Source organism: Rosa rugosa, chromosome 2, assembly GCF_958449725.1.
Source record: "Rosa rugosa chromosome 2, drRosRugo1.1, whole genome shotgun sequence".
Classification (NCBI taxonomy): domain Eukaryota; kingdom Viridiplantae; phylum Streptophyta; class Magnoliopsida; order Rosales; family Rosaceae; genus Rosa; species Rosa rugosa.
In genome coordinates this window covers 42,907,607-42,935,313 of record NC_084821.1, presented here as the reverse complement: position 1 = coordinate 42,935,313, position 27,707 = coordinate 42,907,607, and the positions used below count along the sequence as shown (strand labels likewise).

Below are 27,707 nucleotides of genomic sequence, written 5' to 3'. Positions count from 1 at the left end.
TGCTGTCAAGCCCTATTCATTAGCTGAATCACGCACAAAGTCCTCCCAATAATCGAATTGTTGAGTTGATTTTGGCCTAGTCAATGTTTAATTCAAAAATGACCCTCACAAGGTGAAATCATTTAGTCGGTGACTACTTTTTCTCGAACTTTTATGGGGCGGGTTATTATATATCATTTTGTTTTATTTATTGCATACAATCAACATTTGTTGAAAAAAAAAATTTATTGAAAATTTTCTAATACGTACAAAAGACATATTTGAATTGCTTCTAAAAAGTTTAAAAGCATTTTTTTAATTTGGCACAAATGTTTTTTTACAAGAAAGCACTCCCTAAAGAACTTTTAATCGCTTCTAAAACTCATTAACGGCACAAATCTTTTTTCTTTTTTTTTTTGCAATTTTTTTATCTAAAATTTTTATATTAATTCGAAAACGCTTTTGAATCTCTAAAAATAATCTTCTAGAATATGACATTCTCCTAGTATTTTATATTTTATTTTGATTGTTTTGTTATTTTAATTATACGTGGCTTTATGCTGCCAATAAGTCCCTACCATGTTGTGGTAGGGCGCTGTGGGCGCTGTGGGCTCTGTCCTTGTCTGACCTAGTTAGGCGGTGAGTTTCTTACTTTGCCGAATGCTTGCAACCTCTTAGTGGAGAATCAAACTAAGTGTCATCAGATGCGTTTTCCAGTGGTAACATAGTGGGAAATCTGATCTTATTAGTTATTAGTATATTATTTCTTTGAGTAAGCGTTTACTTTCCAATATGTTACCACCTTTGTAAAGCGAATGGAGTAACCAAAAGTGCAATATTCTTTAATTGGTGCATGTTAGAATACATATTTTTTGTTGAGTCGACTCTCGTTGTAATTTGGGGTATAGGTATCATGACCGCGTTATGCATTCTTTCAATAATGATTAAGACATAAGGACAGCTATACTGCCATTTTTCCTATATATATATATATATATATATATATATATATATATATATGTATTTGATTTTCTACCCATCGGGAGCCCCTTTAACATAAAAGGGTTAGAGGCTTCTAAATTTAATTAAATCATGATGGCTCAATACATATGAATTTCAGTGCTGCCGACCTATATTGACCAAAGACCTACCCATACGGCCATTCTCTATAGAAGGAAGACTACTACCATAGAATTCTATATAGGAATTGCCCATAGGATACGAAATTACACATTGACAAAAAACTACCCATAACCTAATCCTATGTAGGACATTTTTGTGAGTAGAACTTCTTGTTCTTGTTTAAATTATGTTGGACATACCTGGAAACATAATATTTTATAGGTTTCCCATAAACATGAACATATATATCGTGCCTATCTTACTATTCCCTACAATTACAATACATCTTGCTTTATATACCTAATTTTGTCATCTATATAACGTGTAATAATTATGCATGGTCAAATCTATAACCTAGGAAGAGAACCATATCATTCATATTCATGCATGTTAGGTAATAGGTAGAAGCATGATGCATTACCTTGGTAATTTTCTAGAAAAAGAAAAGATGGATACATGAATACAATCCAAAGGTTTCCAAATGCAAATGAAACTCGGTTTATATTTAGGCTTGAGTGTTCATTTACGCATTTGATTTTTCCATATATATGTGTTCTAAGCAATAAAAGTCCCAAGGGCTGGAGCTTGGTGGGTCAAATGGTCCATTCTCTGCGTATGGAGAAACAGATGCTTTAGGACCATAATCAGAAACATATTCCAATGACGATTGTTCTTTTTCTTGTTCCATCTCTCACTTACCACCACATATAAAAAGAGAAAATGGTTTCGACTATCTAAACCCTTTTCTCTTTTGGTTTAAAAAAGGGATTCAATTTTTTATAAGCAGAAAGAGAAATGATGAAATTGAACATATAAGATCTTTGGACAACTTGGACAACAAGTTCATTCCAGTCACACAACACTCCAAGAGCAGTTGGAGAGAAACTACTAGTTTTTTGAGACATAACTTGCTAGCTTTGCGAATGGTAATATCTATCTTTCTTTTTGGGAAGAAGAATAACCGTGTTTAATTACTTCTGGTTGCAACTTGTCACCTAATTATGATACTTCCAAATTGTAACAGCGAACGATTATATAAATATCAAGGGTTGAGATCATTTTATAAGTGTTGGATCATTTGCACCGTCGGTGCATAGAATAATTTCCAGCATTTCTAATGAAGAAAGATGTTCTCCTAATAATCACTTAAATAAATTGTATAAAGCAAGAAGTATTAGCAATTGAGAATAAGATGTCAAGTTTAAATTTCTCTTCTTCAAGACCACGCATAACAAGCCCGTTGCTCGTCATTTATCCATGCACTAGCTAGTTCACACCACGTTGTCTTACAGTTATCTTGTGTCTAGTAAATGAAGAACTCAAATTAAAAGTCACTGATGCAGTCTCGCCATCTATTCCTCTTAAAACATATATAAGATGGAACTGGCTACGTATTAGTTACTAGTTACTGGTTAGTTTCTGCATCGAAGTACAGTGCTATCTTTCCTTAAGGTTAGCACACTACATAATTCCTATCCACGAATGTAAACAATGAGATGATGATCCAGGTTGGATAACCATTAGATAAACAAGTCACTTTTCCAGTAGCTCGAGTCACTCATGTACTTTAATCATTCTTATTAATCTATGTAGAGAGTTAAGTGGTGATTCAACTTGAGAGGTTATATAGAGTTGCCATTAAAATCCGTTTACATGTTGTTACTCTTTCATATTAAAGATGCAACTAAATACTTGTGAGCCTAATTTCCCAAGGAAATCAGGTTTTCTTCTTTCTTCATTTTTGAATGCAAGTAGTTGGTAGTATAATAGATAATCCCAGATCAGATATTTATCGTCTGGACCTGTTTGGCATTCATTTATTCAGAAACACCTTTACAGATTGTGGAAATAATGCCAATGCACTAATTGCCTTTGATATTCAAAAATTAATATAAATTAATATTTATTTGAACTGCTCTTGGATTGCAGAAAAGGCAACACCAACAACAATTAATTGCTAGCTTCTGAAAAAATAAAAGCGTAAAAAGCAGTTTGGATCCAAGAATAATAAAAGGACATAAATCAAAACTTATATTCATACATTAGTTGAAATGATAGTCGTTCAATACAAGAAATTTTATATGTAATTAACCAATATCCCCTTTGTTTTTGTTGACAAGCTAGCCCCCTTGTTGTGAAAACAGGAATAATCTAGCATAACCCCTACACAAAGTCTGTACAAAACCAGTATTTGAAAAGAACCATGATAGTTGAATGATACGGTTCCCCGGCCACTGACAAATCACAACTCCAAAAACCAATGACCCTAAAAATAAAGAAGAAAATATTTCATATAACTAATATAAGATATGAATATAGCTAGCAGAAGAAGAAGAGCAGCTAGCTAGAGGTAACCAGTCATTAGAAGGCTTTGTGATAAATCCCATGAATCCTTTTCCATGACTCTTCCCTCTGCATCTTCAACTGCTTGTAGAAGTTCCCGATAAAAGTCTCAGCTTTGATTAATAGCTCTTGACCACTAAGATCTGCTACATCTTCTTCCTCCTCTACTTGATGGAAGTCCTCAACCTCATCATCATCATCATTATGAGCTCCTAATTCAGTCTCAGTCTCACCACCACCTATGAAGAAAAGGCTAGGCATGGAAGGACACTTTTTCACGCTCTCCATTTTCACAGTGCAAGTAACCTTCTGAGACTTGCTTTTTGCAACAACCTTATTAGCACCATTCTTTTCGGAACATTCCGAAGTAACCCTTTGATCTTCATCATTTTGGGCAGCAACCCTTTTCTCAGTAGAGGCTAATTCTGAGGGCACCGCCAACACAGGTTTTTGAGGAACAGAAACTGGGTTCTTCTTCTCATGATCTATAGGCTTGGAAAAGGCTCTAAGAACACCGGCCTGTGCTCCGAGGGCAATGATGAGGAGGTTAGTGATGATGTAGAGATAGGTAGTTCTTACTGACGAGGATAAAAGAGGTGTGACGATGAGAAGAATGGCTATCAGAGAAAGCATTAGGATTTGAGATTTTTCGCAGTTCTTCATGGTTGCTGTGGCTGATGAGGGACTGGAAAGGTGGTGGGGTAGAAATTAGGGAATGAGAATTGGAGAAATGAGAGGAATGGAGTAGAAATGAAATAGAGCCTGTGGTCATATTTATAGGAAGAGTGAAGGAGATGCAACTTGTCTTGGATTAAGGATGATATGGCTGCACTATAGTATATTATTATATTCTCTACAGATCAGTCAACACAAGTACAAAGAAATTCATAGGAAATGAGGTTCTTAACCACTACACAATTTCATCTCTTCCTGCGTGTCATTTTCAAGATAAATTAAATTAAGCAAAAGTCAAGAAAATTTTGGTGATACAAATTCTTAGAAAAGGGTAGAAAAAAGGCTCTAAATACAACAAATGAAGAATTCCTATTGAGCGAGTAATTTATTGAGCGAGTACATGTGATCATTCCTTCAAACTCATTCCTTCTTCATTATAAGTAAGTAAAAATGCTCAAAATAGCTTACTAGGTGGGTATTTGGGCTTTCCTGAGTTCTTCAAACTCATTCCTTCCTCATTCTTTGTAAATAAACATGCTCAACGTATTTATAATTTGCGCTTTACAAACACCGGCCTGATACAGTTGAAAATAATCAAACCCTTATAGAAGTCATTTGAGTTTTAAACCATGCATTACTTTCATCATCCTAATGTAAATGGCCCAAGATTATTCTATTATTATGAATTTTGCATTTTATCTTATAAAGCTTCGGTTTTGAAACATAATTTTGTAAACAAATGTTTGCCGTCATGGTTTAAGAAAGCTCAAGTTGATATGAGAAAGAAACAGTAGAGCAAAACGAGAGAACAGAATCAGAGTATGCAAGAGGGGCGGAAAGATTTGAAAACAATTGGACACTGCTTTGATAGGGTCGGTGGAAAGCGTGATATTCTCTAATTGTTTCGGATGGCAACATAAACTAACGAAACTAACTAGCACCAGAGAGGCCTTTGATTTTTGTTTTTTTTGGGGGGTCTAATATTTTCGTTGGACCCCTTTGAGAATCTTTTACGTTCATCACCAACTTCGATCCCACTTGTTTCTTCTGGTACTAGTGCGCCTCTGCTGTGGTCCTCCATAAGGATCCTCAAAACTTTTTCCTTTTCTCTAATTTGTACAGAAAAAAATTGCCAAAGTATCAACAAGCATACGTGCACTGTTATTGATCGGATTTTTTGTATTTGGAGTGATGTAACGGAATGAAACCGGTATATATGATACGTAGAACATTAGCATAGTTTTTCAAGCACTAATGGATTTAGAGATACTATTGAGTACTTCTTTCGCTTGATAATTAAAATGCTCAATAATTAGAGAACTTAAGTCAAACATGGGCACACAAAAGAAACTAACATGCTAATATTACTTTTCTATGTCTTGCTCCAGGAAAATGTGTGGATTTTGCCACTCGTTTGAAGATGAAACCCACATTTTCTTTTGGGATTTATATGTCCCTTTCTCTTGTATATCCTCAAAAAAGGGTTTTACTCCATTCAAAGAAAATTAAATTCGAAGGCCCACAAAATAAAAAGGTGGATAAAGAAAATGATGTTTGCACATGATTTTACCATCCAAACTTTTCTAGTTGTTGTCACCCCAATGTCTCCAAAAAACCAAGAGATATAGCAATCCTTTTCCATCTCCAGGTTAAGTTTATCCACAATTTGGCAAAAGCATTTAGTCTCCTTTTCCTTTCAGACGTGAAACAATCTGTACCCCCTAAGTTTTCAAAGTTCTTAGATCACTAATCCAGTCAATTATACTACTGTACAGACAGATAAGGGACCCAGATCAGATAGCGTCTCTAATGCAGACAAAGCATCCAACCCAAAATAACTAAAACAAAAGCATTCCCCCCATGTTCCTTCTGTAAATGTCCTTTGCCTAGTTATGTTATATGATTTGTCTTTCTCAGTCACTTTCTAGGTTATAGGATTCACTTTTGCTTGGAATAGATCGGAGGCTCGACGATTTCACTTTTCTGGCTTTCAAATAGATGTGAGGCTCAAAATAGAAATCTCATAAAAGCAAAACTCAACGTGCATTGCACCATCAGATCTTTTGCCAACAAACTTAGATACTCCCTTATCCTTTTGATACAACTAAGCAACAGATCATTGACAACCATAACTTGTACCGGCTGCAAAATGCCTATTTAGTTGAGGGCTTAGCAGAGATTGATAGCTGTAGCGCATATAATTGGTCCGATAAGACTAACCTAGCTCACTTCAAGAGAGCTTATCCTTGAATACCTTCTCAAATTCAACAATTGACTAAACAAAACATGGTTAGAAGCTTTTAATAAACTAGATGCGTAGATAAAAAAGTTGATAGCTTAGAGGCAAAATCAAACAGAAGGCAACACTGGAAGCAACGTTTGGCTGAAACTGATACTTAAAAGATACTCATAATAGGGCACATTGAACAGCATATACATAATCTGGATAAGATTAAGCAATGTTTAGTGGCATGCTCACAATATAGACAAATGCATGCAACAAAATATGTGGATCATGACGGTTAAAATAGGCTTACTTTGCTTTCACAGATGCTGAGACCCTGCCAACTTGCATAAGGTGAAGATATGCTACCTTCAAATATTTACATATCAATATATACACTGCATCTTAGGCTATGATGAAGGCTGGACCACTCCATCGGATGAGTTTAAACAAGAGGGAAGATGAATGCTCAAGTCATCTAAACTGGGGAAGCCATGTATGCTTAGCCCATGCTCATTTGCCAAATGCAAAAGGCAGATGAAACACAAATGGGGTGAAATATCCTCAGGCATTGTAGCTTGGCAGTTGATGGGAAAGGTGGACAGGATACTTTTGAAAGATATAGTGTCCTTCAACTCCTATTGTAATGAAAATATAACTCAGCACACACCGGAAACTTCATATGGTAGATATGAAAACACAACATATGACACGAATGAAAGTTCACTAAAGAGCTTGCAAAGAGATACTAAAGTAATGAGATTTAACACATAAGTAGAAGGATAAAGCAAGTAACTTCTTTCAAGGTTTTTGTACACAGGTTTAATAACTAAACTTGAATTATTGATTGAAACCATTTTTAACAAAGATAATGAAAAAAAAAAATAAAAAATCTCATGAGTTAACAGAATATGCTCACCAGTTCAGGACCTTTAACAAATTCTTGCATGTGATCCCAAAGAGTTTTTTTCAATGCATGAAGATCAACTCGTTTTGAAGTTCTGTCATACTGAACTTCAATTCTGGTTACCTGAAATGTCAGAAGTCACAACTAAAGACATGATTCTTGGTGGATAAAAATCACTGAAAATTCCTTGAGGATTACGTTTCCGAAAACACTTTAAAATAAAGAAAGATGCAACCCTGTTGTACTTTGAGATAATAAAAAAAATAATAATAAATAATAATAATAATAATAATACAGTAAACCCAGGAAAACTAATTAAAAGGAAGATAACATTCAAGAAAAACTTTAAAAAAGTCTATTTAGCGAAATTCTTCATTTCTCTAACTAATTATTGAAGTTTGCAGCTTGGCAAAGCATCCTAAATTTTACACTACACCCAGTCAACGGAACGCCTACTGCCTAATCCAAATGAGATCAGGGATGGGTTTTTAAATTCACCAATAAGGAAGAAAAACCAACCTGGCGAGGTTGAGAGATTAGTGTATCCAAATCTTCCACATTGCTATGAGCACATCCATCATTATATTGATCACTAGCCACACTCTCAATGCCCCATGATGGCAATGCTTCATCAAAATTATCTCTTTGTTCCCATGAGTTATCATCTGAAAAAAAATAATGCTAGGATGTTAAGTTTCCAAATCTTCCTAGAGATACTTTCTATGATATCAAAGAAGGCGAAGAGATGGGACAAATCAGCCTTTTCTTCTTGAAAAAATAGCAGAGACCATCAAAGTAGTGGCACAACATGCCACAATTCATAAAAACTGAGCCACAAGATGGAAGTCGAGAGAGAGAGAGAGAGAGCAGTATAACATGCATGAATTTGATAAAGATTCAATATCATTCTTACGGTATGACAGGATGCATTCGATTAGATTTTATGAAGAACACAAAAATATAGCTCATTCACCAATAAATTAAGAAGAGAGAACATTTCCAAGGAAAGAAGTTGATACCTATATGATTCCGTCTTCTCTTCCCAAGCAACTACAATCAAAACTTAAACTTTAGCCACAACAAGCAATAGAGGGGTTCAATCACATCTACAAAATCTATGCAAAAACACGAGAAAATTGCAAAACACAAATATTCAACCTGCAGCTAGGGGACACTAAGCATTTGGGTGTCTTCTCAACCAGACAAGACCACAATTTGATTTTACCCCCAATAATAAATTCAAGATCTGCTTAACCTAACCTATGCTTGGATAATACCAAAACCAGCGCTTACTTCTGTACGAAATTAAGCATGTCAACAGTACAGTACATGGCATTGTACAAGTAAACAAATTTTGAGCAGTATCATGTTAAGGTACAAGTAAGGATATAATTCAATTCATTTCTTAACTAGTAAACCATAATTTTGTGGATACTTATGCTGTGGCCATCAAAACCCATGGCTATCTAGTATGCTTAACATATTGGGATCCTATAACAGTGGAATCATGATTGCATCAGAATGCCCATGTTAATTTACAAATTTTGTCATGGATATGTCTACAACCTAATTGTAGAACATGAAGAAGTATATATTACCAGAACACTAGGAAGAAGGAACAACTTGACAAGATCGTCAGCTGGATAATGGCAATCTTCTGGAAGCCTGTGACTTGGTACTCTATTTGCAGGTAGGAGTAAGGACTTCAAATTTTTTGGTGGAGAAAATATATCTGGAAATTCTTTGTCTATAGATGTTGTGAAAACAAGCTCAACTTGTGTATTGTTTTTGTTCTTTGATCTCTTATTAGTTAGTGTACTTGGAGTGGCAGGAGCATCCTCTGAACCTACAGAACAGATACCAAAGACAGAAAAGTCAAGGTTTACCCACAACATAGCAACCTTATCGCCATTTTTGTTTGAATACCAACCCTTAGGCCTCCAATATTTCCAGTGATCAGGACCGGCCCATGCATTTTTCTTGGAAGTGATTGCCAACCCTTGTAACAAAAACGTGGAAACTTCCTCAAATCTGGCATCCATATCAGCTTCAACTGATGTGTACGAGTTATTATCCTACACAAATTACCAAACTTATTTATATTATCTTTTCCTTTTAGCAGGGATCCATAGAGAATTAGAAAACTATTGAAGCATGTTACATGTGACAAGCAAGTATCAAGGTCTAAATGAATTCAGCATAGCTATATAAAATACCTCCTGATGACTTTGAAATGTTCCAAAATTTACATCCTCATGACTGACATATATATCATCATCACGTTCATGTTCACGGTCATGTTCAATGGTCACCGTGTCATATCTCCCAGATGAAAAGTCTAACCCAACTTCGTTATCATCAAATGCATCTGCAGGAAGATCTGGATTCTGGGTTCTATTAAAAGCTTGTGCTGATCGTCGATTATCTTTATCAATATGGCATAGTATATCACTTAGAGTAGGAGAAATTTCATTTTTTCCAAGCATGTGAGTCACCATCTGCTGAATTGATTCTACAAAGAAACCAAAAACAGTGGGGGCATAAGGTTGTATTTTAGGCAGATAAACCGGAGAGACTTTACTGTCAAAATCAGAAATGCCACACACCTTTCTCAAAAGATAAATCTATCAAATCCAAGGCTTTATTTTTCAATCGACATGATCTGCACTTCCCTGGAATTTCTGAAGAATCAAAAAGCACCTGGCACCTTCCATATACTCCAAGATTATTCAATAGCAGACCCTTGGCTCCACCTTCATCAAACTGTGCAGATGTCTGATGATACAGGGGATCCACCACAAATGCAACTAAATCCAGGAAATAACAATAACTCAGAATTCATAAGGCAGAAAAAATGATAAGTCAATGACCAGAATAATAAGCTATCTTGTAAAAATACCTTCAAACTTCTTTAAGTTCAGAGCTTCAAAGGACGACTCCAATGTTGATAGTGGAGATACCTTCAAAAACCACATCCATTAGTTTGCACTTGCAGTCAAATTATATTATCCATCTAATTGAAAATGCATACCTTCCGCTCCACCTCTTTCTTACACTGACTCTTATCCTTCCCATCGCTGACATTGCCATCCTCCATAGTGGTCTCTGCCACAAAAGCACCGTATTAGGGTACTTACCAAAGCAACAAAAGTATTGAACCTCCACATTGTGAAATGCCAAAACGAAGAGCGAGACAAAACCAATAACCCAAAAACATCTACAGACCTAAACCAATGAGTAAAGGGAGATACCTTGTCCATCTTCAAGACCAGCTCGATTGATCCTACCCAGAACTTTATACGCTTCAGCGTGCACTGAATCCACCCTCAGAGAGTAAATTTTCACCCCTGCTTCTAATGTACAACTTGCCTGACCACTCAAAACAATACAATCATAAAATCCATAATTCCCAACACTATCTCCAATACCAACTTATTTTACCATAGATGCTCCAAACCTTTTGGAAATTTGTCTCTGAGTCATTTCCCGCTTCGACTTTAATAATGTCGCTGAGATGATCTATAAGCTTAAGCTCCCAACTGTTCTTCTGGTTTATTTTCTACAATACACAATCAGGATGAGAGTTGTGAGCTCTGTTCTTCTGGTGTTCTTAGCAACCAAACGAAGCATTATCAAGTAAATCAAGCAATAAACCCTAAAACTACAAATTGAGCATTAAAGAAACCACAGTTTCTTAAGCATATTTCTATATACGGCAGCAACGTATATATATACGTATAGATAAAAACAAAGAGAGGAGACTGTGTACGGACATTTTCGCTGGCGAGTTTGATGCAGCGGTGGAAGAGTTCGGCAACCTGTTCGTCGCTGAGGCAAGGATCGTTCGGCGGAGAAGGAAGACTGGTAACCGCAGCAGCTTTGCGCCTATTGGCGGCGGCGCGTGCGGCGCGTACCTGTGCGCGTTCGAGCTGGTCGTTGTTCGGGCTCAACACGAACGGAGTCGGCGATTGGATACCGTTCGCCATAGAAGAAGCTCTCTCTCTCTGTATATCAGAGAGAGTGGGAAAGTCTCTGCAATTTGAAAAAGAAATGGGGAGTGGGTGGTTTTACTTTGGGCTTTGTAATTTGCAAAACGGCGTCGTCAGCTCCAAAACTTCTTCTCCCTCAACACGACGTGTCGTTTCTTTGGATACCCTGGAGCGTACGACATTTTTTGTTGGATAAAGAGCAAGAAGTTGGGGCACGTGCGAGCACGTGAGGAGTACTAACCCCTTTCTCACGCATACTGGCCTATTTCTTTAGGGACTGTCACAATTTTCTCGCTTTTTTATTATTAATAGTGTTAAACCCTAAACCCTTCTTCTCCTCTACAGTTCTCTGTTGGCGACTATTGGATTCTGGGTATTGTGATTTTCGTTTTGCCTTTTTTACTTTTCGATTTATTGTTGGGGTTGCAATGTCTCTGTTCGTTGTTGATTTCTGCATTTACTTGTGATTTGTATTTGGGTGGTGAAATTAATAGTTCTTTAGCAAACAAAACACAACGCAATTGGGGAAGAATCAGCGATTTGGATCAAATATTTGAAACCAGTTGGTGTGTTCTCTATCTGGGTTTAGCGTTTGCGTGGTGAAAAACGAGATTGTTGAAGTTGGGTTAGCTTTTTTGTTTAATTCTCCTACAATTGTGTTGTTTATACACTACTGGGTTGTTTTTTGGTGTTAAGAAGTAAGAATGAGCATCGGTTTTTTATAAAATTTAGTTTGATTTCCTGAAAACCATCTGGCAGATTCACATTTTGGGCTCCTTCTTTTGTGTTTCGATGTTATCGGGTGATGTTTGGTTGCACAGAAAGTTGTGGGAAAACAGAACTAGAGATATTTACCTGCATAATATTACTACCAATTAAGCGTTTAGTTCGTTGGCTATGGTATTCTTAAGCTTAGTAGAGTTGTGGTTATCTATTTGTGGGAGTTGAAATTATTGTGATTACCGATATCTTTTGTTGTGCTCTATTTTCTAGCAATCCAAAAGCAAAGAGATATGCTTTGTTCTCTTTTTTAATTATCTCTGTTCTGCTCACGTTTAAATTGGCATTCATCTTGCACATTCTCAGCACTCACAAACATGAATTTCAAGAATATGAAAGTTCCGAAAGTGCCAGTTCGCGGGATTGGTACTTTGCTTACTGTGGGAGTTATTGGTGGTCTTGGTGTTTATGGACTTGACAATGGTCTCTACAATGTTGAAGGAGGGAGCCGGGCTATTGTGTTCAACCGCATTACTGGTGTCAAAGACAAGGTTATGCTTTCCTCAGATTATTATTGTACTAAAGTTGTTGTTAGTAATTGCTTTTCTTTTGTAGGTTCTTATATCTGTGGGTAAAATTTATGTGGACACATGAAAGAATCTATTTGTTATCTTAAACTCGTGCTTTTACACATCATGACCATTTGATCTCAACTGAGGCTCGAAATATTAAAACCTAATTACCATATCACGTGGTAGAGAATTGATTTTGTTTTGTTTTAGAACGCTGCTGATAAATATTTTTATTACGAACTAGGGATGTGTTGGGTGACTTGGGTCCAACACATTACCTTGAATGGAATTATGATGAGATTCCTGGTAATATCTTCTGCAACTGAGATTGACCGAGTATGCAAGTGATGTGGGATTCTGCAGTCGCATATTTGGATACCTTCCTAGTCCTTAGTTATGAGTATAGAAGTCTTTTATGTTCTACTTTCTGTATCTACTATGTCAATATAATCCACTGATATCTTAGAGTTGCAGGTCTATCCGGAAGGGACACACCTAATAATTCCATGGTTTGAGAGGCCAATCATCTATGATGTCCGCGCACGACCCCATTTTGTGGACAGCATTGCTGGAAGCCGTGACCTCCAGATGGTATGAATAAACCTTTTCTGGAAAAACTCTGAAAATTGTATAATAAGGTTTGGCCATTTAAATACTCGGATTGCAAATATTCAGTCCATTTCAAAACACCATTATTCCAACTACCTTATGTAAAGTTTTGACACAAACTTTGAAGAACATGTCTTTAAAGTCTGAAATTAGAGCAGTACTGCGTCTTTATACTTTAGTCAGCTAGGTGCGGTTAGAGCTGAAAAATCATTTACTCTTGTTGCATACAAACTTCTATGCCATATGAATCTTCTGATATGAAATGGTGATGGTGGCTAATGTCTATAGTGATTTTTAATTGGCGCATCTCTTTGTCAAGACCATCAAGCACTTGACATGAAGGTCTTTATGTTGATATGATTGGAACTTAAACCGTTAAACATATGAAATCATTATCATGATATAAGTACAAAGATTTCACATCTGTTACCTCAAAAATATCAGATGTCATATGAAATGTTGGTATTCTTATCACCCTAAAGTTAAAAGACATATATATATATATATATATATATATATATATATATATATATATATATATATATATATACATACATACATACATACATACATACATACATATATATATATATATATATATATATATATATATATGGTAAACTGTTCTATCTCATCCTGTTTGTGTGTATTGAAATTGATATCTCCTGTCTTAAATAAAATTGGTTGTGCCTAGAGACTTCTAGTGGAGTGCTTTAAATGTTGATAAAAGAATTTACATATGCAGCAGTTATGTTTTTGTTGTGGAAGATGATTTTGATCATATCTCTGGTGTATTTGATACAAACACTTTATTGTTGGTATAGCAAATAATAGTAAATGTATTTCTTGGTTTTGCATTGCAGGTGAAAATAGGGCTTCGAGTTCTGGTCCGTCCTGTGCCTGACCAATTACCTACAATTTATCGTACTTTAGGTGTGGATTATCTTGACAGGATCATGAAGTCAATCATTCATGAAACTTTGAAAGCTGTAGTTGCACAATATAATGCAAGCCAACTGATTACTCAGAGAGAGGTATGCAGTAAGGCCTATTGGTTTCTTTGAACTATAGGACTGTTTTTGTTCAGTTAAAAATCACCAATTTTCTTACAGACTTTTTTCTTCTTTGGTTACCTTCTTTTAACAAACCAAAACTGTAATTCAGTGAAAATGATTGGTATGAGTTCAGTTAATTAGCAAAGAAATGACCAGATATATGTTCGTGAGATAACCCTGTTTTTTAATACCATTATTTCTATCATCCAAATCATTTATATTTATACCCATGATGAAGGGTCTTTGTGTTTTGTAACGTTCGTCTTTGTACATTGTCTGAAGGATAAGTTGAAGATTGGACAACGTCAGTGATTGTTGATTTGTTGTATTCTTTCTATTTCAGACTGTTAGTAGGGAAATTCGGAAGATTTTGACAGAGAGGGCAGCCAAGTTCAATATTGCAATGGATGATGTATCTATTACCAGCCTGACTTTTGGGAAGGAGTTTATGATTGCAATTGAAGCTAAACAAGTAGCTGCTCAAGAAGCTGAGAGGGCCAAGTATGTTGTGGAGAAAGCTGAACAAGACAAGAAAAGTGCTATTATCAGAGCCGAGGTGAGACAGAGACATGCTAATCCTCATATTTGTTTATATGTTTGGTACAGATATCTGCAATTTCTCTAGTTTTACTTAGAATGCACCAGTTTTAAAGAAAGCATGGTAATTGTTAGCATTGGTCCGGTGCCCTTTTATTTCATGGTAAATAGAAATTGCTTGTTATTGAGTAAATACATGGTCAAGAAAACGGTGGAACCCTTCCACCTCATGATCAATTGTCAACCCCTTTGTCTCATTTGCTTGTTAGTTAGTTTGCCAAGTCATGGCCGCTCCCACAACTTCACTCTGTATTGGTGCTAGTTAGTGGCTCTTTCATTCTACTTGCTTGTTTGGTGAGGAAGATAAAGAATGTTTCTAATAATACCATTCCCCAGACAATGGTTATCAAAATGCATCAAGATTTCTTGGTTATGAGTTTCGTTTTGGTTTGTTTGCTCCTCTGAATCTAATGTCTACTGTTTTATGTTCCCTTGCTTTCCAGGGTGAAGCAAAAAGTGCCCAGCTGATAGGTGAAGCCACTGCCAAGAACCCAGCATTTGTCACTCTAAGGAAGATTGAAGCTGGGAGAGAGATTGCACAAATCATCTCCAATTCAGATAATAAAGTTTATCTTAACTCCGATAGTCTGTTGCTCAACCTTCAGGAGTTGAATTTGAGTTAAGTGGGGAAAAGAAGAACATATCTGCTTGCTTCAACTAATAATCGTCCATCTTAGGGTAGTTCAATTGTGTGGAGATATTCCTTAAAAGAACTCGGTAGTAACAAATTAGATGGTTTTGTTTGTTGATGATGGATTTGTTGGAAATTCATATTTCCAAGATCGTAGGGCCCTTTGACCTCTTAGAAGTTATATATGCATCAGTTGGCATGGAGACAACATGTGAATATAATCTGTGAATGCTGGTTTTTCTTGGCTAAACGATTGTCTGCTTGTTGTAGAGTAGAGTCTCTATAGTGCTGGAATTGGATCCAGAGTTAATGAACTCGGGGTCATTTAAAAGAATTAAATTGTTGCCATTGAGAAAAGTGCAGCATAAATCGTCCGACTTTTAAACCCACACTCATATATAATCTTAGACATTACACTTATTTGAGTTGTCTTGCTATTTAGGCATTTATTTACCTTCAAAATGGTGGATCACTTTGCCTTTGGATTTAGCCCAAGTGGTGAAGGAGGATGCAGGGCCGGCCCTGTGAGTTTGGAGGCTCAAGGCTAAAAAAATTTTGAGGCCCCAAAACAAATGCTCAAACCAGTACGAATGCACCTTCTTATTTCTTCTCAAAATCTAAATCAGAGGTCTTTATTGCCACTGACTAGGAACCCAAATCGAATTTGTGGTAATTGGAATGCATGCAAGAACTCAAATTTCTGCCTTTCTGGTAAGTAATTATACTCAGCCTTTGAACAAAAACCATTTCTTAAACCCAGAAGAAAAAAAATAGAAGAGAAAAGCAAAAACCGTGAAATTGATCACAACTCTTACCAGGTCAATCTATTCAGACACCAAATTGATCAAAATCTTAGTAGATCAAGCTACCCAGACACCAAAGACATAGGGAGAGAAATAGCACAACCAAAAACCAAAAACCCAAACGATAAGAAGAAACTGATGAGAAATAAGGAATTGATGACAAATTGTGTATTAATTTAGAGAAAAATCCAAACCAAATGTGCAGAGCAAAAGGGTTTAATTACAAGGAACGGTGAGGCAATGAGGTTGCTGCATAAAGGCAAAACAGGGAGGTTACGATTGCCGGAAGGCGGCCAAGATTTTGAATTGAATTCAAAATGATCTGGTATGCAATATTATACTATGCTTCTTTATTTCTCTCTTTCTGAACTGAGTTCAAAATGTTCAGAGACTAACACAACATATCAAAGAGAGACCCACCCTCCCATTGCCAGATCAAACCAAAACCCAGATAACTCTATGACCCTATTGGCCCACATCAGTTCGAAACTTCAAATTTTCTTCCGATACAACCAGAGTCAAGTCATACTACATCTTTGCAATTCGATTAAAAACAGATCAAATTTCTTCTATGCAATTTTGGGTTGTGAGAATGAAGAATGAGAGGAAAAACAGAAGAGAAAGAGATAAAAAGGGGGAAGAAAGAAACTGAGGATGGGGGATTGGAGGTGATAATGATGTGAAATTAAACTGGTGATTTGTTTGATAAGAACACAGGAGAGGGAGAGAGAGCTCTGGAAGGAGAAGAACAGGAGATTGTAACAAAATAGAAAAAGATAAACCAAGTTTTGCTATCTTTTATTTATTTATTATTATTGCAGGTCTACATAATTTTTTTTTTTGAGGCCCCCTGAAATATGAGGCCCTAGGCCTGGGCCTGCTTCGCCTAGGCTCAAGGCCGGCCCTGGGAGGATGGGCTAGCTAGCTTAGGATCTGAATAAAAGTCATGAGTTTGATTCCATCTAATGTAATCTCTACTGCTATAAATGGTGACCCTCTTTTCGTGTCAAAAGGCTTCATCAAATTTTGTGGCCAATTTTTTATGTCTAAAAAATAACATTCATTTATCGAAGTTTTGCTGTAATTTTTTGTTCTACTAAGCTTTTTACCCTAACCACAAAACTGATCGAGCATCATGATTGAGAGTGCTGCCCTCTAGGATGTGTGCATCTAGCATCTTGGCCTATTGATTGGTCTTCTTCTCGTTCTCATGTGCGTGAAGGACGGAGTTCGCTTGGGCGAAGAGCCTTGGAGAGTTGGAGAGATGGAATGTTGGGGTCAGATAGAGGCGTTGGATTGGTGGCGATTTAGTTCCACCATGGCCGAGTTTCTGTCGGATCTTCCATCTACTTCATTGCCTTCCTTGCTTCCTGGATCTATCCCTGGTGGCATTGGTGGTTGGGGGTCTCTATTTTAAGGGATTTCACCACGGGTGCAAGCAACAACAGTATTTGGAACTGGACTCATCCTCTATTTTGAGTTGGGCTTAGGGTTAAATGTATTCTTGGGCCTGCAAATATTTGAATTCCAATTTGGGATTCAAATGGTTTTACATTATAACATGGGATCCAAGTCATTTCTGGTCGACTTTGGTTTTTTTTTTTTTTTTTTTTTTTTGGGATTAATACCCACGAGGTACTAGAGGACTATTGATTCTACGATGTCAACAAGTCTACTAATTGATTGAGCGAAATGTCTTTAACTCTTTATTGATTTACTCATCCCTAAGTGGCTAAGCTTCAGTGAATTGGCGGGGTGGTATTGCACATTCTTCCTTAAAAAAAGAGGCATGGTGTATCCGAGGCCAGTCCTAAGAATTTGGGGCCTCTAGACGAAGTATAATCACAGCCCTGGAGACCTCTTACTACATTAAACTATATTATTTGACCAATTGAAAAAAGAATATTGAATGAACCTAAAATAAAACATAATTTTATATTCTGTTTTCAACGAAAATAAGAGACGTAAGTGAATATAACAATTTATACATGATTTTCTTGATAGTAAAAGATGATGCTCAGAGTACATGGGATGAAATAGAACTTTCTGAGCTCTGCTTGTGACCGGTACGGAGGGTTGTAAAATATTCTGTTTCACCTCGGCCCTCTTACACGACGAGTAAATGACGGCCGCAAAGAGAAAGTTTTTTTTTTTTTTGATCAAATAAGAACTTCATTAATAAAAACGAAGATTACAATGAGAATGGGAGATAAAAGCTTCAACCGAAACTTTCCCCACTTTAGACGTCAAAATGGACATCTATACTGACGCACTGTTGAAGCCAAACTAGGCCCCGACTCCAAACATACTAAAAAACTTAACTAAAAATACTAAACTGGCACCAGACAAATTGGCAGAAACAACAAAACGTGTTGGAGCAGACTCAGCCAAGAACACCAACTCCCACCCAGAATCCACCTGGCCAGCAATTGATCGACCAAGCCAACACTCGTCGTTGCTTTGAACTCGATCAAGGGGATTTCTGGACAGTCAGACCTAGGACTAAAGAACACCCAACACCGTCATCCCACCACTACTCCAAAGCGCCATCACTTCCAACCCAAATCCTGACAGGAAAGACCTCCTAGAAAGCCATTAATGCTCGTCTATGCCACAGGCAAACTTTGTGCTGACTCTAAACTAGGCAGGAACGACCCTCAGGAAGGCCAAAGTGATGATTGTCTCTGCCACCACCTGCAGTGCACCCGACCTAAAATAATGAAAGAAAAAAACACCAAACCACTGTTTCCCAGATTGGGTCCAGATTGGGCCCAACACCACTGACCCGGCCTAACTGCGGCTCCATCATCCCGACTCCCATTGACCGCCGTGACCACAGTTCCCTCGCTCCTTCGTCGTCCAAACCTTGGTAACAGCCAAGCTCGCCACTAGGCAAACCCGATCCAGTTGCACCACCACCATCCCAACACTGCCCTTGACGAACAAGCACCGTCACCACACCAGAAAAAAACAACCTTTGGAACAAAGCCGAGAGGGTCCAAGCATCAACCCCAACCCACGACAATGTTTCCACATCCAGCCCGTCCACCACCATCGCACCTCTCAGACCACCGCGCCGTTGCTGTCGGACCCAGACGATTGTAGAACAGACACCGCCGGCAGAACACCAGCAGATCAGATCGCCCACCGCCACAACCCCATCCCTCGAGAGCCCGAGCAAAACGATCCCTGCGCGGTGACTCCCTCCGCCCCTTGCTGTTATGCGATCCGAAACCACATCACATCCAAACTCCACATGATCTGTGAGTCGGATCCATCCACAAACCCGGAATCCAGATCGATTGCGCCCCTCAACCACACGACGGAAAACCACCCTCGGCCACGCACCTTTCTTCTGTGCAACCACCGAAGCCACCTGAAAACAATGAAAAGGAAGGCCTCCCAACCCCCGACTCGGATCATCTACACAAATATCCCGTCCGGCCGCACTCGACACACGCCGACGAGGCCAGAGGCCAAGGCAAGCATGGCGGCGCAGCCGGACGAGCGGACTTTCTCTCTTAGGGTTCTCTTTTTGCCGCAAAGAGAAAGTTAAGCTGACCTTTCCTCCAAGGCAATTTGAATATGCATAAAACCTTGAATCCTTGGTATTTATGATCAAACATTCAATTTGTGCAAGGCAAGGCATTTCAACTAAAGAGGGAGGGGTAATTCTTTCCCTCATGGGAGGTTTCGAGTTATGGCCTTTCTCTACAGTGAATACTCTACAAATCCCACATTCGAATTTACAAAGAAAAAGATGAAGTGATGAACACCAGCCCGTTGAATAGACTGCCGCAGCAGCAGGATCTCAGTAGTCACTGTCACAACCAGATGATCGATACTGGGGGTGTTTTCAAACACTACCAATGAGTTAGAAACTTAGAATGTATGACACTGGTATTGCTTGAGCTCAAGAGCATCTTTATATATATAGTCAAACTGTTAAAAGGCTTCAGAACACTACTTTTCTACAGTTGAATTGTGAGTACAAACTTGGCATACATTTTTGCTCAATCCTTTCCACTATTTGACAGAAAAGCAGACTTTGGGAAGTCTCCTGTTGTACGCTTGCACTGACCTCTACAGCCCGTTGAACTAACACTTGTGACATCAAAGAATAATCACTGGAATTACCCACTGCTAACTCGAACACATAAGGTATGCCACTATACATCCCAACACTGCACCTGCAAGAACCTGCAACCATAGGAATGAAACAAAAATTATTTGAATATAACAACAGACACAGTTCCAGGCTTGAATAAGAAATTCACTCTAGACAGCACATCCGACATAGAAGTTATAATCATTCACGGCCAAGTTTCTGACCATTAGTCGTTTCCATTAAAATCAAGTGTGTGAATGATCATGAACATGAAAATTGAAGCAAACCTGCAATGGAGTATGACCAAGTGAATCCCGTAGAGGTCTAACACTAGAAACCGGGTGTTCTGGAGGTAGCTCACACACTATTTGATTTAATAACTGCAATAAGATATATTGTACTACATTAGAAAATAAAATATAAAACAAGCATACCACAAAGAGTACACCAACATATACAGAAACACTAACACGTGTTGCATGAAACTAGGATACCTTTAACAACAACCATAATTAAATTAATGCAAACGAAAAAAGCCATAGTAAAATTACTTGTCAAAGAGGAAAAACAAACGAGATTTGAATAAAGTATGAAGATTCATAAGTTCAACAACAGTGAAAACTTACAGAACACATATATGAAACTATGATCGCTCTGAAAAGATAAGAGATCCAGGCAATGATACAAGCTGCAGTAGAGCTGACCCTTTGCCTAGCAGGCAAAGGGATAGCAAGTTTGCACATGCATCTCTGGGGATTGTCCAGAATTTCTGTTAAACTTACACTTCAATGCAACAGCGTATGGCTACTTAAGATATAATGCAAACTCAATGAAAAGTGAACCGTCTCTCCATTGAGAATTGAAAATATATAAAATATTTATACACAATTTTTTTGGCACTCCAAGATTAGTCATTATTCCCTTCTACTCATGTGTTTACATCCTGAGCTTGATATAACTACAACAGCAGCAGTGCCTTTAAACTTTAGCCATCAAAATAATACATGCAGATATTTCATCCTTACATTCAAGCAGGACACGTCAATCAGTCTTACAGCTTGTCCAGTTGGACTATCAGCAACATCTGTAATTCTTTTTCCTTTTGTTTTATTATTATTATTTTTTAATCAAAAAGTAATCTTGACGAGCTTTAAAAAGATGTTTAAAGGAAACTGTTACAGAAACCAATGCATGGATAACAATAGTTGTATAACTGTCAGATTTATGAGGTTTATATGTATCAGTCTTACAGCTATGCCATGCGTCCCGGGTTCCAATACCAATACAACATATATAAAGGTGTTGCCAACTATACAACCGGGCAAATTACAAATAGCAATAACCTTAAAGGTAGACAACAATATATTAATAATCACTACCACTGAAATATGAACCAAAGATTTATACAGATAATCAGATAACATTTACAAATATCATGAGAAGATAGTCTAAATTATATTATCTTGGAGTGGCATATTCCCTCAGTATGATCCCACCATCCCCAAGCCTAATTAACAAACTTTGCCATACTACCCCAATACTTTAGATACTGCAATTGTAGACAGACTATGATTCTATGAACACAACATGTTGAGCTCTAGAAATGTAATCTTACTTCAGCTTGACGACCAGCATGGAGTCTTACACCAGTAGCATCATACATGACCTGCAAGAAACACAACTTATAAATACAGGCAACAAACTCCTCAAGAAACTGTGCATAGTATATAAAGTTATGGACAACAATGGAAACCAAACTGAGACTGATGTAATAAAATGATAAAATGACTACTTGCCATCTTGTTTATGGAGTGACAAAAAATGATAAGATTATGGTCTCTTAAACTATAACTGAAGATTTAGTGGTTTCCATGTTTCACCTTTGATTGAAGTTAGTTCACTTCATCCCACCAGTTTCAGTAATTTCTGTATCATGGGTTCTAGTGTACAAACAACTATTCAAGCAACACCCTATGAAGTAAAAACCTTGTTTCACAGGAAAAAAAGATAAAAGACTGAGTGCAATTTAGATTATGAAATACAGATACATATTATAAGCAATAACAATTGGATACCAGTAAAAGGCTTCTTTAAATCCTCCTTTCAATCATATATGAGACAGTGCACAATGTCTAAATGGTCAAGACAGGAGATTTCTGGTCCAAGCCAAGATAGCAGCTGATTATGGTTAACATAACCAATAAAAAGTAGTAGTCTACAGGCACTCCGGTCACAAATGGATAGTCGATGATGCACAACACAAAAACACAATCCTCAACAGCAGAAGGAACAGCTCGTAACAATAAACACGCAATTAAAGTTTCAATGCACAACAATAACGAGATGAATTCAAGATATCAGTCAAATATAATGTCACAACAAAACCTAAAAGAGGCAAACAAATCAAACTTTGAGATTATGTTGAGCATTTCACATACCAACCCGAAAACACTAAACGCGAGAATGCATGCCTACAAAAAAAAAAAAAGAATGAACAAGACCTGGTTAAGAGTTACATACAACACATGCCAAAACCACTGCAATGGCAAATGTCGACCCTCCGGTTCCGTCCTGGAAACCAATAGCAACTGCAAGTGCTGTCACAGTGGACGAATGTGACGAGGGCATTCCTCCAGAGCTAAGCATCCTTCTAGAGTCCCATCTTTTCTCCTTGTACCTGCCACCAAATCACAATTACAAGTTCAATTCCATGTAATTCACATATTGAAGCACAAAACCATCCAATTGAGTCAAATCATCACATATTTTCACAAAATAAAAAGAACCCATCACGACCCAACAGCCAAATTGCCTGAAAACGCAAAATAAAAAACGGACCCAGAAGTTAGGTGAGGGTTACCAGGTGGTGAAAAGCTTGAGGAACTGGGCGAGAGCGCAAGAGAGGAAGGCGGAGAGGAGAGGGAGGTTGTATGGAATGATGGAGGACTTGGATCCATTGATGGAAGCATCAGCAGCTGTGATCACCTCGTCCATGAGATTTGCGTCCGAGAGAGAAAAAGAGAGATTCGAAAACGGAGATGGTCAAGTAATGAAACCGCGTGGTAGCGTAGCTCAATCGTTTTCAGATTTTATTTTATTTTTTTCTTTTTGCGTAGCTCATGAGCTCATCAGCCAAATGGCAAGGTCCTTTTTATTTTTTATTTTATTAAAGGGATGACTACTCGATGTCATATTTATTTGGACCTCCAAATCTGCTATTTGGATCTCCGTCTTTTTTCAGTTCTTCTTTGACTTTGTTAACTCATATGAAAAGACAAATAGAGACAAAGAGATATAGAAAAAATATATATATATATTCTTACTTCCACGACAAATCTCTGCAGTTTTTATTTTCACTTTCAATGCACAGCTAGTCCTTCAATCTCTCATGCTTGGATTCGAGATGATATCTTTGTAGAAATTTTCAAATTGTTATTCTTTCTAATTAAAGTCTCTTTCATGAAAAGTTGGTTCATTTGGCAAGGGCGGACTTGAGGTGTAAACCCACACAAGTTCGATCCCCGCTACCAACAATCTCTCATTTGGTGGGCAATCTAGAAAATGTCCTGCATAATTCCATACCAATGGGCTGGGCTGGGACACTGGCCAGTTTCGTAAGTCCTGTTGGGTTGAGGTCGTAGGTTTGCCCTGACTCTGGTAGTGTAGGGAAGCCTCCCTCTTACCTAAACTTTTTCTTACCAAAAAAAAATAAATAAATAATTGAGGGGAAATGAGTATATGATTTATGATTTATTGGTATGCAAGATCAACATCAAGATGATAATGAATCTACTTGATATAGTGGGGTTGAATTGGAAAGCAGGGAAGATTATACAAATCAATTCACGCCAAGCGGGGTAATAATTGTTTATTATATTTTCTTGTCTTGCAAATTGTAGACGGTACATCTTCTTGGTAAATATTTTTCTTCAGTTCATTGGTATCTTTCAATCTTTCAAATTGAGAGTTGTTTCTTTTTTTTTTTTTTTTTTTTTTTTTTTTTGATGCGCATCCCCTTCTTTGAGAGTTGCTTATGTTTTGGTTCTACACGTCTATTCTTTGTGAGCCATTTAATTGTACCCACCTACAAGCATCACACTGTTAGTTTTATGGGTTATTATCACAAATGGTACCTGAACTATATCTCAATCTTATCGATGGTACCTAAACTTCAATTTTGATCACAACCAGTACCCGAACTTTTCGATTTCATTTTAAATGGTACCTAAGGCCACATTCGGTCACTATTCCGGCCAAAAAAGCCAAATCTAAAATATAAAAAAATTTAAAAAAAGTTCAAGGCAAGTCTATTACCAAAAAAATCATCACTATATATGATTGCAACCCTTGAAATCATCAAAGATCATCACTATGATTGCCTTTACATGCCATTTTTAGTTGGAATAGTGACTGGAGGTGGCTCTAGGTACCATTTAAAATGAAATCGAAAAGTTCAGGTACTGGTTGTGATCAAAATTGAAGTTCAGGTACCATCGATAAAATTGAGGTATAGTTCAGGTACCATTTGTGATAATAACCCTAGTTTTATATAGATGTGAATGAACTTGTATCAACATTAACTTATCCTATGATGTTCTTTATTGAAGTCCCTTTGTTATGTATGGTCCCTTAACTATTTTATTTCTTTATTTGATTTTAAACCAAAGTATCCAACTATAGCTTTTGTTTCTGATGGGTTTGTCAATTAGTTATGAAGTAACATAAATGAGTTGTCAAAGAGAACTACAAAAAAAAACTACTGTGGATTGACTTTGGAAGGCTATAGTTTCTATATCAGTGGGAATATGGAGTTGAAAATTTGCATGAAGTTAGAGTTAGATGTCTCACATATGCCTGAGAAATAGTTTTTAATTTTGTTCCCTGTAGCTTCCACGATGGTAAACGAAATACACCAATGTCAGAATCAACTTACAGTAGAATATGCATATAGAACAGTGAATTTGCAGGCCTATAGTTTTCTACTCAGATTTAATTGGAGTGTCAAATTTTATAGGAAGAAGGATGAATGTGTCTAATTTCTGTTCCAGGTAGTCTTACCCTTTTTAGTCTTATGGATTTGGAGAAATAGAAGTTTGAGTGTCTATAGGTTTGCAGCAATTTGCAGAACAGTTTAGCAACTTTGACAAGCTTCCATTTTCAACTCGGTGGAAATTGGGTGACCTGCTTTATATGGATGGAATGATCTCTGAGTTTACTTTCCATTTCAAATGGAATCACTCCATTTGGACTTTTTTATTGGGTTGTGAGCATTTGAAGATGGAATGGTCAATGCTAAAAATTTCTAATCTTATTGTTTCTTGTGTAGCATGTAATTTCTTAAGTCTTACCTAATGGAAATCCAATATGTTTCTGATGATATATTTATCATTCCATTGATTCAGTGGTATGGTTTTTTCAGGTCTTCAAAAGTAAAGATGCATTAATTGAGTGGGTTCGTGCTGTTAGAAGGAAGAACAATATGGTGATTATCATTCGGAGGTCTGATTCAGGATTTGTCGGGAATAAAAAAAAAAAAAGACCAAAGATAAAGTTTTGTTGCAAGCGTGGCAGTGACTACAAGCGTGTTTTAAAGTTTGATGCTCAAAAGTTTTATGCAAAGAGCCAGAAACAAACTGATGGAGACAGTCAAAAGAAAAGGCGTCCTAAGGCTAGTGGTACGAAGAAATGTGGGTGTCCATTCGCATTGAGGGGGATTAACATTGTTGAGGATGAATGGACATTGGAGGTGATATGTGGTGTACATAACCATCCTCCTTCTCAATCCCTTCATGGTCACTCATATGTCGGACGCTTATCTAAGGAAGAACATGCAATGTTAGTGGATATGTCAACTAGTTTGATGAGACCCAAGGATATTCTGACTACTCTCAAGAAACGGGATAAAGAAAACAAAACAATTATGAAGATGATATATAAGGCCAGAAGAGTACATCGGACGAAGGTTATGGCTGGGAGATCACAAATGCAATGTTTGCTACATAGGGAACACAATTATATTGAGCATCATAGGAGTGAAGGTGATATTATCACTGACTTGTTTTGGTGTCATCCTTATTGTCTTCAGATTTTACATACATTTCCACATGTCTTATTGTGGACTGCACCTACAAGACAAATAGATATTGTTTTCCTCTTTTTGAGATTGTCGGGGTGACATCTACTGAGAAGACCTTCAGTGTTGCATTTGTTTATATGTCAAGAGAGGTGGAAGACAATTACACATGGGCTTTGAGTAGATTGAAGACTCTTTTGCGTGATGACTGTACTTCGAGTGTTATTGTGACTGATTGAGAATTAGCACTAATGAATAGCATTAGCAAATTATTTCTCGGTTCTCGACATCTCTTGTGTAAATGGCATATCGATCAATAAGAACGGATGAAAGAGTGTAAGGAAAAGTTTGCAATGAAAGAAGGGTGGGATGCATTTAATGGTGCTTGGAACACTGTTGTTAGTTCTACAACTGACGGTGAGTATTGGAAAAATCTCAAGGAATTGGAGTCTAAATTTAGTACATATCCCAATATAATGAACTTCAGTGTGTGAAGAGCAAATTGGTTGGACAACTATAAAGAACGACTTGTGGTTGCATGGACAGATACTTGCATGCACATTGGTACCACTACTTCAAATAGGTAATCTTTAAGCTCTATTTCGTTTTTTCTATATTATAACAAGACATTTAATTTAAGTAATATGTCGTAAACTTACATATTTATTTTTTTGAGTAAGGTGGAAAGTGCACGTCCAAAGCTAAAGAAACAACTTAGTTCTAGCCAGTTGGACTTCAATATTTCATGGGACAATATACATTCATTGATGGAGTTGCATCATACTAATATCAAGGCATCTTTTGAGAAGAGCCGATGTTTCCTGCAACATGATTTCAAGCATGACTATTTGAAGGAATTGATAAGTTATGTATCAATTACAGCTTTGAACAAAATAGTGTGTGAAGCTAATAGGTAATTTGGAATTCGATTAGAATAAATATATATAATATATATTTATATTAAAGTTTAATTAATTGTTGTAACCTCTTCATCAAATGTAAGGCTGACAATATTAAAGAATTGTCATGTTGTGGTTGTACTATACGTGTTACGCATGGTTTGTCGTGTGCACATGAGATTGCTAAGTATAAACGCTCTAATAAGCCAATTCCTATTGATGCGGTTCACAGGCATTGGAGACAGTTGGGTGTCGATCAACCCATGCATACTAGTGACACTGAAGAAAAGGTTCCAGTAAAACAACATATGGTTTGATTGGAGTAGTGGGTTGAACAACAAAATAATGTAACTAGACGAGAATTTTTGATAAAAATTGATGAGCTGATGAATCCAGGTAGT

At 37.1% G+C, this 27,707-nt stretch overlaps 5 protein-coding genes and 1 long non-coding RNA gene across 7 annotated transcripts; 2 read left to right on the top strand and 4 right to left on the bottom strand.

Moving 5' to 3' along the window:
• Positions 1-3,119: 3,119 nt before the first annotated feature.
• On the bottom strand, positions 3,120-4,246 carry LOC133733430 (uncharacterized). The gene is made up of 2 exons (XM_062161050.1): positions 3,457-4,246; positions 3,120-3,367 (listed from the first exon to the last, which is right to left on the bottom strand). Exon 1 carries the CDS (start codon positions 4,105-4,107, stop codon positions 3,463-3,465), a length of 645 nt encoding a protein of 214 aa, XP_062017034.1. The 5' UTR covers positions 4,108-4,246; the 3' UTR covers positions 3,120-3,367; positions 3,457-3,462.
• A 2,242-nt stretch (positions 4,247-6,488) lies between these two features.
• Positions 6,489-11,305, bottom strand: LOC133730795 (condensin complex subunit 2-like; the record flags this gene model as incomplete). Its single annotated transcript, XM_062158317.1, has 13 exons — positions 6,489-6,981; positions 7,263-7,373; positions 7,770-7,915; positions 8,270-8,300; positions 8,849-9,096; positions 9,181-9,325; positions 9,467-9,762; positions 9,857-10,057; positions 10,150-10,210; positions 10,282-10,355; positions 10,502-10,619; positions 10,708-10,809; positions 11,024-11,305. Coding segments are annotated over 13 exons (2,043 nt in total), but the record flags the coding sequence as incomplete, so codon positions are not given.
• A 213-nt stretch (positions 11,306-11,518) lies between these two features.
• LOC133734127 (prohibitin-1, mitochondrial-like) lies at positions 11,519-15,731 on the top strand. Its single transcript, XM_062161765.1, has 6 exons — positions 11,519-11,612; positions 12,326-12,510; positions 13,006-13,122; positions 14,004-14,174; positions 14,539-14,751; positions 15,236-15,731. The coding sequence occupies exons 2-6, from the start codon at positions 12,337-12,339 to the stop codon at positions 15,413-15,415; spliced, it is 855 nt and encodes a 284-aa protein (XP_062017749.1). The 5' UTR covers positions 11,519-11,612; positions 12,326-12,336; the 3' UTR covers positions 15,416-15,731.
• Positions 15,732-20,129: 4,398 nt separating this feature from the next.
• On the bottom strand, positions 20,130-23,420 carry LOC133734128 (uncharacterized). Of its 2 annotated transcripts, XM_062161766.1 has the most exons (6): positions 23,195-23,420; positions 22,855-23,011; positions 21,950-22,000; positions 20,961-21,083; positions 20,622-20,714; positions 20,130-20,426 (listed from the first exon to the last, which is right to left on the bottom strand). In XM_062161766.1, the coding sequence occupies exons 1-6, from the start codon at positions 23,326-23,328 to the stop codon at positions 20,370-20,372; spliced, it is 615 nt and encodes a 204-aa protein (XP_062017750.1). In that variant the 5' UTR covers positions 23,329-23,420; the 3' UTR covers positions 20,130-20,369. The 2 variants fall into 2 exon arrangements, with proteins under 2 accessions (XP_062017750.1, XP_062017751.1); XM_062161767.1 differs by lacking the exon at positions 20,961-21,083 and having other exon boundaries at positions 23,195-23,413.
• On the bottom strand, positions 22,017-22,829 carry LOC133734129 (uncharacterized). Its single transcript, XR_009858101.1, has 2 exons — positions 22,410-22,829; positions 22,017-22,320 (listed from the first exon to the last, which is right to left on the bottom strand). It is a non-coding gene; the product is annotated as an uncharacterized LOC133734129 (long non-coding RNA).
• A 498-nt stretch (positions 23,421-23,918) lies between the features above and the next one.
• Positions 23,919-26,646, top strand: LOC133730793 (uncharacterized). The gene is made up of 4 exons (XM_062158316.1): positions 23,919-23,948; positions 25,661-25,663; positions 25,754-26,324; positions 26,420-26,646. Exons 1-4 carry the CDS (start codon positions 23,919-23,921, stop codon positions 26,644-26,646), a joined length of 831 nt encoding a protein of 276 aa, XP_062014300.1.
• Positions 26,647-27,707: the final 1,061 nt, after the last annotated feature.